At 35.2% G+C, this 10,090-nt stretch overlaps 1 protein-coding gene across 1 annotated transcript; it reads right to left on the bottom strand.

Annotated features, from left to right (window-relative positions):
* LOC109725381 (40S ribosomal protein S14) lies at positions 1,762-5,867 on the bottom strand. Its single transcript, XM_020254539.1, has 6 exons — positions 5,756-5,867; positions 5,432-5,554; positions 5,273-5,318; positions 3,155-3,240; positions 2,683-2,812; positions 1,762-2,140 (listed from the first exon to the last, which is right to left on the bottom strand). The coding sequence occupies exons 1-6, from the start codon at positions 5,756-5,758 to the stop codon at positions 2,073-2,075; spliced, it is 456 nt and encodes a 151-aa protein (XP_020110128.1). The 5' UTR covers positions 5,759-5,867; the 3' UTR covers positions 1,762-2,072.

Below are 10,090 nucleotides of genomic sequence, written 5' to 3'. Positions count from 1 at the left end.
GATCAGGCCAAGAGTTGCCACGGCTTTGCCTGGGTTATGATTTGAGAACGAGCTAAGGTTTTTTGTGCATGCGCATGAAGTAAAATGCCAGTAATAAATAGTTTTTGCTAGTTCTTCTTACAACTGCTGCTAAAATAATGCCGGTAAAGATAGCTTTTGGTGTGATGAGGGTTAGCATCGAGTCAAATACTTTTTGTAAAACATAATATAAAAAAATCTATTGATTAATATTCTTTTTCTAATTCGAGAAGAGAAGCTGTGAGTTTTAAAGCAATCTATAAAGCATAAGAAATTATTGAACATGCTAATAGCCAACCTCTTGCAGCAAAGAATCAATGCATTGAATAGAACACCAATATCTATAAGCTAATAAACCAACAATTAGTTCATATTCCCGACTCCAAACTAATAAAAACCAATAATTCGTTCATATTACTAACCGTCCCTAGACTAAGTGGCAAAGGATTTGATGGTTGGTATCCGAGACCCAAGTTCGAATCCTAGTTGATTCACATTTCCAGCTAAGTTTATTTATAAATGAAATAAATGAAACGGATAGCGTGCTACCTAACTCTAAAAAAAAAAAAAAAATTAGTTCTTACTCCCGACGCCAAAAAAGAGTATCAATAGTGTTAAAACCGAAAAACAAATATAATACTGCATCAAAAAGAATTTGCATATCTCATGATAGGAATATAATAGACAAATAAAAAGCAATCAATATTCTATTTTATAATAGACAGAGAGAGAGAGACCTTTTACCCTTGCCTTCTCCTCCCGCCCCCCCTCCCCATCTAAATCCAAGCCCAAAACCCTAAACAAAATATAATTAAAACCCTAGGGTTTCTTTTACCACCGCCACCTATGGACGCCGGCTACATCATGCATGGACGCCAACCTCATCGTCCACCACCTCCGCTCTAGCCAGGAGAGCAGCACCCAACACTATGATGGAATCGTCGACCGCATCATGTATGGACGCCAATCTCATCATCCGCCACCTTCGCTCCAGTATGATGGATTCGTCGAAACACACTTAGGGTTCCGCGTGGTAAACTAGGGCACGCCAACGAGCTTGACGAATAGGCAATTGCTTACTCGAGCAACACTCGGATCTCAGTTCGCCAGCAAACAAACACGACTAACAGCAAGCAGTACGAGGCAATTCTACAAACAAAGTATTTCATCTTTGTGCACCCTCCGCATACGGCTCGGCTAAAGTATTTCATCTTTGTGCCCTCCGCATACGGCTCGGCTCGGTTTTATTTTTGCTTCAAAGTAGTACCGTAGCATCATGCATTGTTGTTATGTGAAAAACCTATGAGTTTTTTTGATAAATTCATACTTTAGTGTGAAGGATGATGATCCACATTGTATGACACTTGTAAGTTGAGATAGATATGTATATGTGTATGTATGAGATGCTAGAGGACATATGCATGTTGACATATTGTGAGAATGTAAATGTGATATAACAGTCAGCTTTATTTCTCTCGCATCTATGTATAGCTCTTGCAAATGTTTTGTTGCTAATATCTCTTGCTTGGATATGTATATATAGACTTTGTCACGCTTTGAGCGTCCAGAAAAAACTCTTTTCGTTCGGCGGATCCGTTTCGGACCCGAACTGTCCAAATTGGCAGTATCGGATCATAACAAGTACTTTGAACAACTCTATTAAAAAAACACTTGTATAAAAGCTACAGCCTATCAAAACAGGCTATAGCGTGCATCATAGATCAATTGAACATTCACAGCAAATTATACGAAAATAACAATCTAATATCTAATAAAACATCTCAAAGCAAAATTACAGTTGCAAAATTATGGTCAGAGAAAAGGTCCTACGAACACAGAAAAATCACAGAAAAACAAGTACTCAAAAAGTGTGGAATGAGGATATCCCTCTGTTATCTGAAGCACTTGAAATTCCTAGAGAGAAACTGCAGAACAATAATCGATGTTCGAATCACCATAACAGACGGAGAAGCTATTGCGAACAACTGACAGAGCTGCATAAATATAATGTCGGGGGCTTCTTGCTCGTCGATTCGCGAATGAGATAAAGGAAATTACAGCCTCCTCCCTCTTCTCCCACCCTTTCTGCGGGTGCTATCCGTCGGGATCGGAGTCACATCCTCTGTAAAATATAAACTCAATCACTTATGTCGAGATATTAAACATTGAGCAGCAATCACTTTTGAGAGAAAAAGCTAGCGATTGTCGAAGTTTTAAGTTTTTCTTAAACTTTCGAAGCAGCTTCCCTAGTTTGGAAGCAAACTGGAAGACAGGCATTTATAATAATTCAGCAGCTTTTGTTGTTGCGAAAAGCTGAAGTGAGCTTCTACGCCCTCGAAGGGAGAAGCTCTAATTTGGGCTTGTACTTCTGCTGTTGCAGGGCATAGTTAGGAGAAGTTTATTAAAAAATCTGCTAAGGTAAACTGGCTCCATAGAACGCCAACACCCCAGGGAAAAAGTTATAGCTTCCTGCTGTAACTTAGTTTAACAAAAGCAATAAGTGACACTAGACCATATGTTGAGCTTATATACCAGTAATTAAATAGTAGAAATAGAGTATTTCGATTATAACAAGTAGAGAACTTCCATTAGAAAGATGAAACGAAATTCAGAGAAAAAAAGTAAAAAAGAAAACAAATGAAAGACGAAAAGATGCCTATGTACCTATACGACCGATTTTCATTCCAGAGCGAGCGAGGGCTCTAAGAGCGGATTGGGCACCAGGACCAGGGGTCTTCGTCTTGTTCCCACCAGTAGCTCGCAGCTTAATATGAAGAGCAGTAATTCCTAGCTCCTGTTGCAGACACAAACACATTAATGGTTATTTTTCACAGAAAAAATCCGTTTACTTCTTTAATTTGCAACATCAGTCCTCTTTTCTTTTCTAGCATATTGAGGACAAATATGCTTGCATTGACTAAAATGCCCCAGGCTGGAACTCTAGTGCACATGTTAACACTATGACAATGTAGGTCACAACTCACAAGCATTTTAGCACATAAAAGAAGATTTTCAACCGAAGTTGTGAGTTGGAAAGAGCAAAATTGAGACTGCAAAGTCCGAAAGAAGTGAACACTAATTTTTCCTTTGCCTTGCAAAAACCCTTAAAACAAATGATCAAATACGTAGTTTGAACCTTGCATCGCTGGGAAACATCTTGGGCTGCAAGCATGGCAGCATAAGGAGATGACTCATCTCTATCGGCTTTGACCTTCATACCACCTGTCATGATGAAAAGATAATACTACGACTCAGTGACTCAATATCTAAGAGTAACCGGAAAGAAACACCAACCAACTATAATAAAGATGAGACGGAAGAAATTTATCAGATCCCTTAGTGCTCTAAGCTTTAAAAGCACAACTAATTTAATAAGAAAAGTTTTTCTTTGTCCATCTGATTGATTCATAATAGTTCCAATTCTAAGTTAAAAACTACGGCTAGAATGTCTCTTTTACAGCAACACAGCACGGTATTATGCATGGTAAAACAGATACCAACATTAAGAACAACGGAAAAAACTGGAGTCTGAATTTGAAAAGTTTTGTAAGAAAACAACATTTAGAATAACATCGAAGTTAAAAAGATGAAAATGTTTGCGTTGTAGGGAAAGATTAAAATAACTACTACTACCAATAATAGAATTATAAGGAATGATTACCAAATGTAGCCACTAAACAAAAACCAATAAAAATCAATACTACTTATAATGATTAATGTTAGATGAATAAAAATGAGAGAATTAGTTATTTTCAGCTCCACAAATTTGGCATTGTGCAATGACATCAGCATATAACCGATATAGATCTGAGCAATATCTAAACAATATGCAAAATCAAATAAGCATCAACACTACATAAAAAGATAAATGTAAGATATGAATATAAATAAGATATATAGTTACTTCTATCTCTGTAAATTTGACATTTCACAATGACATCAGCAAATAACCCACATAGATCGGAGCATAACTACCCCAAACCAGGCTTTTGGCAAGTCAGGTCCAGCCCAGTCCTGTTCACGCAATTCGGGCCAAACCTCAATGTTTGAGGCCCGAAAAAAGTCTTGGCATAGACTTTTTCCCCATATCTTTAGTTAATTCCACCACCCAGAACCGGATTTCATTACGTGCTTTGACATGATCTTTAGGTTGTGTGTGACACCCCAATAGTCCCACATCAGATAGGAATAGGGTATCATGGACACTAGTAATAATAACCGGGCTTAAACATTTTGGGCCTTTGGGTCCAACGAGTAATTATTGCTAGCGGGTCGAGTCATTATAATGGTATCAAATCCAATCACCAATCGGAACTGTGAGATGTGTCTCGGCTGAGCCAGGATCGAAATAACAGGCTAAGCCAGAATATGAGAATGACAGGCTATGTCATGGTCAGAATGACAAGGCAAGCAAAACAAGTCTCACATTGCCTGGTGATCTTGAGCTGTGTGATGAGGACATCAAAGCCTAAACAGGAAGAGTTTGTGACGCTCCAATAGTCCCACATCAGATGAAAATAGGGTATCATGGATACTGGTAATAATAATTGGGCTTAAGCATTTTCGGCCAGTGGTTTGGGCCCAACGAGTTATTATTGTTTGCAGGTCGGGTCATTACAGTGTGTTTGTTTCACAATATATCTTATTTATATTCCTAGGAATCAAAAAAATATTGTAGCGTTTGGGTAATCTTGCTTAGTAATCTGGTTAGAAATCTTTTATTCACTTTGAGGGAAAAAAAAATTACACATCTGACCACCCACCAAAATATATATTTTCTACCCTCACTAAATAGTAATAAATCGATGAACAGACTAACATAGAAACATATCAAATACATTTTAGTCGACTCTAGCAGTCTATTACACCATGGTTTACTACCCCATATATTAAGAAATTATTGCCTACATCTATTAAAGTCGCGTGCTCCACACTGAATAGATGAGATCTACAACATTTAAAAGGCAAATGTAGAAAAAAAAAAAAAAAAAAGATTTGAAAAACTGCAATCAAGACATCAAATTGCATAAAAGATCAACAGTATATAAAGAACACAGCTCAATTCATGAGATACCAAAAATTTATGATCTTTGATATGTCTTTTAAAGTCAAAAAAATATCCAATGAACTAAATTCTGATAGTAAGGCCTCTAAAGTAGGATCTTAACAGTGCAGTACACGGCTCATCTGTTTTGCCAAGTAACTACATCAACATAACAAATTATTACAAAGATAAAGGAGAAATTTGACATACCAGTAATGCGAACAAGCGTTTCTCTTCCCGACAGATCAGTGACATGCTGCATCAAACATCATTCGCACTCAGTACTACCCATAAAAAACCAATCTTTCCTACATGAAGGCCCAAAAAACAAATTAAAAAAAAAAAAACTAAAAGAGATGAGAAAATTACAATGAAGGTGTCATTAAACGAAGCATAGATGTGAGCGACACCGAACACATGCTCTCCTTCTCGCACCGCGGGACCGAGCGTCACGTTCTCCTCCTTGGGCTCCCGAGTCTTCTTCCTCCCGGACTAAGATCATCAAATTGCATTAAAATAAAACGAGATCTAGGTTTAGATTTCAAGTACAAAACCCTAAATCGAGAGATCGTAGCAAAGCATGCGACGATGAATCGGAGATTAGAGCATTGAAGATTGAACTACAACACAATTGTAACATCGTATGGGATCGAATTAGGGCACGAGAAGGTATGGGATCGGAGAGACTCTTACCATGGCGGCGGAGGTGGTGGTGGACGATACGGCGGAGAGGGTGGTGGCGGCGGCGAAGAGCGACGGGAGCAAAAACCCTATTAGAGGTCTTGACGCAGGGAAGAGAATGAGAATGAATAAATGAGGAGCGGTTTTTTTGCACTTTAGCACCTAACTTTTTCGATATTTGTCAAAACAGAGGCTCTATTTGGATGCCCGTAACTTATTCCCTCAGCATTTAGGTAGGGAAGAGGAATAGGAACAGGTCCTTATCCCCTTTTATACCCAAATACTAATTTTTTATTCGAGAATAGTAGTTCTCGGTTATTCCCACCAACACCTTCATTTTTTATATAAAACTATCTAAAATTGTTCTTATCTCCGGGAACAACCCAATTTTCATCCAAACACTATTTTTCTTATCCTCGTACTTGTATCTATCCCTGTAATAGCTAGTTCTTGCTTATACCCGAACCAAACGGTACCCAAGGCTCCGTTTGGTTCGGGAATTAGTAGGAACTAGTTATACCGGGGATAGGTACAAGTATGGATTTTTGTAGGAACAAGAGTATTTTTTTGTTTGGGTGAAATTGTGAGTATAAGCTGGAACTAGAAAAATTGCGTTTGGATAGTTTTTGGGAATAAGAGGAATAGTTAGTAGTTATAAATAGAAAATAATAATATTACCCCTATAATTGAAATTATATTTTTAAATTTTAAATTTTAGATTGAAAATTTTAACTTTTAAATTTTAAAATTTTAAATTAAAATTTTAAATTTTAATTTTTAAAATTTTAATTTTAAATATCAAATTATAAATTTAAAACAATATTTAAATTTGAAAGATATAAAATATCAAATTTAAAATTTAAAAACTAAAAATATCATATTTAAAATTTAAAATTTAAAAATATAAAATTTAAATTTTAAACTTTAAATTTTATAATTTAAAATTATAAATTTAAATTTTAAAATTATAAATTATGAATTTTTAAAATTTAAATTTAAGTTAGAGGAATTTTGTACTACTTTTTAAAAAATTTGTAATGTTGGTAAATGTTTTCATTCAACATATTTAATATATTTAAGAAACTTTTAAATTCCTCTAACTTAAATTTAAATTTTTAATCTTATAATTTTAGATTGAAAATTTTAACTTTTAAATTTTAAAATTTTAAATTAAAATTTTAAATTTTAATTTTTAAAATTTTAATTTTAAATATCAAATTATAAATTTAAAACAATATTTAAATTTGAAAGATATAAAATATCAAATTTAAAATTTAAAAACTAAAAATATCATATTTAAAAATTAAAATTTAAAAATATCAAATTTAAATTTTAAACTTTAAATTTTATAATTTAAAATTATAAATTTAAATTTTAAAATTATAAATTATGAATTTTTAAAATTTAAATTTAAAATAAAAATTTATATCTCTCTCTCTCTCTCTCTCTCTCGTACCGGGAGGGTTGTTCCGCCCCTAGGTAGGAACACTTGTTCCCACCTATACTCGGTACAAACTGGGTAGGTGGGAACACTTGTTCCCACCCACCCAAAAATGTGTTTGGGTACAAGAGAGGGGATAACCCCCTTATCCCCCTCTTGTACCCAATCCAAACACTAGCTCGAGGTACTGTTTGGTTCGGGTATAAATAAGAACTAACTATTATATGAATAGGTACAAGTATGGGGATAAGCAAAATAACGTTTGGATGAAAATTGGGTTGTTCCCGGAGATAAGAAAAAAATAACATTTGGATAGATAATATGGAATAAGAAAAATAGTGGGTAGTTATATATAGAAAATAGAGATATTGGTGGGATAGTTATACCAGCTTATTTCGTGTACTAGAGAACTACTATTCTAGAAAAAAAATTTGCTTCTGGGTATAAAAGGGGGATAAGGGGTTATCCCTCCCCTTATCCCCAATCCAAACACTGCATCCGAAACTTTGATATGATTCCAACTAAGAAATTTTATTTGTGTTTATTTAAAGATCATGCTATCCATGATTTAGTAAAACTAGTGTAGTAACCTGCGTGATACGGTGGGTAAATATTATTATAACTAACTTTAGGATTTAGGAATTAAAACAGCCAAGCAATAGATATAAGTGAACTAATTTAAAAAAAATACCAAAATAAGTATGAAAAAAAAAAACATACCAGTAGCCGGTTTCCATTGAACTGATTCTGACACGGCTTCGAAAAAATGAATAGATAAGTAAATAATCAGATTTTAGGAATGCTCAGAGAATTGTGAGTTCAATGATGATTAGCATAAATAGATAAATAAAACTATCGATATTTTCTGGAATATCTAGAATAATATTATTGGAAGTTGATATATAAGATAAAGAAGAGGAAATAAAGAATTCTATCCAAGTGTGTGCGGCAGCATAATCTTCAATCTTCAATATGCACGGCATCTAATCCAGTCAACCATGATCCAAGTGAAACATTTGGAATAGAGTACATTTGGCAAGAGAGGAAAACGGGAATGATGCGTCGCAATTTGAAACGACAAGGACGGAAGGAGGATCGAACCCAGTCGGAGCAACAACTCTAGGGCGGCGAACAGAGGTCTAGGGATGCGCGAACCTGTTTGATCAATGAGAAGATAGACCTATTCAGTGGAAAGAAATTAGTGGCCGGTTTATCTTCCAATGAGTGAACTGAAAATAAATGAGTAGGTAAAAACTAATAAGTGGAAGAAAGCAGGCCCTAATCAACATTAAAGGAGACCCACAGTTCAATGTAAAATCGGAAAGATCAATAGATTCATCATAGGAAAAAGAGAAGAAACAATGACAGGTGGGGATCACGTTCCTTAAATTTAGGAAAATATTAAACCGGTTCAATGTAAAGTGGGAAGATCAACCGGTGAAGGTTCTAGAAGAAAGTGGGCCCCAATCAACATTAAAGGGGACCTACGGTTCAATGTAAAATCGGGAAGATCAATGAATTCATCAGCGGAAAAAGAGAAGAAACAATGACAGGTGGGGCCCACATTCCTTTAATTTAGGGAAATATTAAACCGATTTAATATAAAGCGGAAAAATCAACCGGCAATGAGTTAGAAATAATGACAGGTGGGTCCCACAGTTTTCTAATTGAAGGAAATGATGCCACGTGGACAAAATTATAGGGTTTAATATAAGTTAATAGATAGATAATAGATAGTATATTTATCCTACAAAATGATTTATTTTATTTTGAAAAAAAATAACTTAAATGTCGAATATAATATTCTATTCTAAAAATTTGATCGCTCTTCTTATCTACCAAATATATAAAATTTTTTGAGTAAACCAAAAAAGTATATGAAGATCTAAAACTTTTGAATATTTGCTAGAAAAAGTCCCAAACTAATAGGCTAAATTCCACATTTGGTTCTCAAACTTTAAAGAGGAATATCCACCTCCTTTCTGCCGGCAGTAAGATGGTTGCTGAAGAATCTTTCTTCTTCAGCGGGCTCCACCAGCAAAGGATGTTTTATCTATATCAGTGAAGGCTCCATCTCTGCTAGTCAAAACTCTGATTTTCCATCTTTATTTGAAAGTGTAGGCTTTTAAAACACCAGGAGAAGAAAATAAATCTCCTTCCAATAGTGAAGTACCACCCTCTGTTTTTAGTTGGAGGCTCTTCCATTTCTTTTGCAACAAGCAATAGTGGGAGAGAAGTAGATGAATCTCTCTCCGATGATGGGAGCTCTACCTCCTCCTCTTCAATTGGATATGGAGGAGGCGTCCTCTATGGCAGCTTTGCCTCTTTCTTGGCAATAAGTAATAGTAATTGGAGACTCGTCAGTGAAGGCTTTATCTCTTTTTCCTTTGTGGCAGTAGGTGGTGGTAAGAAAAAAAGGGAAAACTTCAAAAACCCCCCCTGTGGTTTCGTAGTTTCTCACTTTGCCCCCCTGCGGTTTAAAGTGTATCAATTTGCCCCCCTGTGGTTTCGTTTTTATCTTTTCGGTAGCTTTTTCGTTAATATTTCGTTAAATTATATACAAAAAACTTCAGATACCCATCTATATTTATCAAATATTCACTTTAGTACCCTTTAATTTAAACTTTATTACTAATTTAAAGAAAAAAAAATAATGAAATTGATAAGAAAAAGAGAAAAACAAAACCACAGGGGGGTCAAATTGATACATTTTAAACCACAGGGGGGCAAAGTGAGAAATTAAGAAACCACAGGGGAGTTTTTTGAAGTTTTTCCAAAAAAAAAAATAGATGACCTTCCTTTTGTTGGTAGCGCATGACGGACGATTTTCCGAGCAACGCCTTATGAAGACCCTGTTGAACCAGAAGGGCTTTCACTCTTCTCTGCCAGAGATCGAAGTTTCCTTT

Source organism: Ananas comosus, linkage group 20, assembly GCF_001540865.1.
Source record: "Ananas comosus cultivar F153 linkage group 20, ASM154086v1, whole genome shotgun sequence".
Taxonomy (NCBI): domain Eukaryota; kingdom Viridiplantae; phylum Streptophyta; class Magnoliopsida; order Poales; family Bromeliaceae; genus Ananas; species Ananas comosus.
Note: the sequence above shows the minus strand (reverse complement) of the source record. Positions and strands in the feature narration are given on the sequence as shown.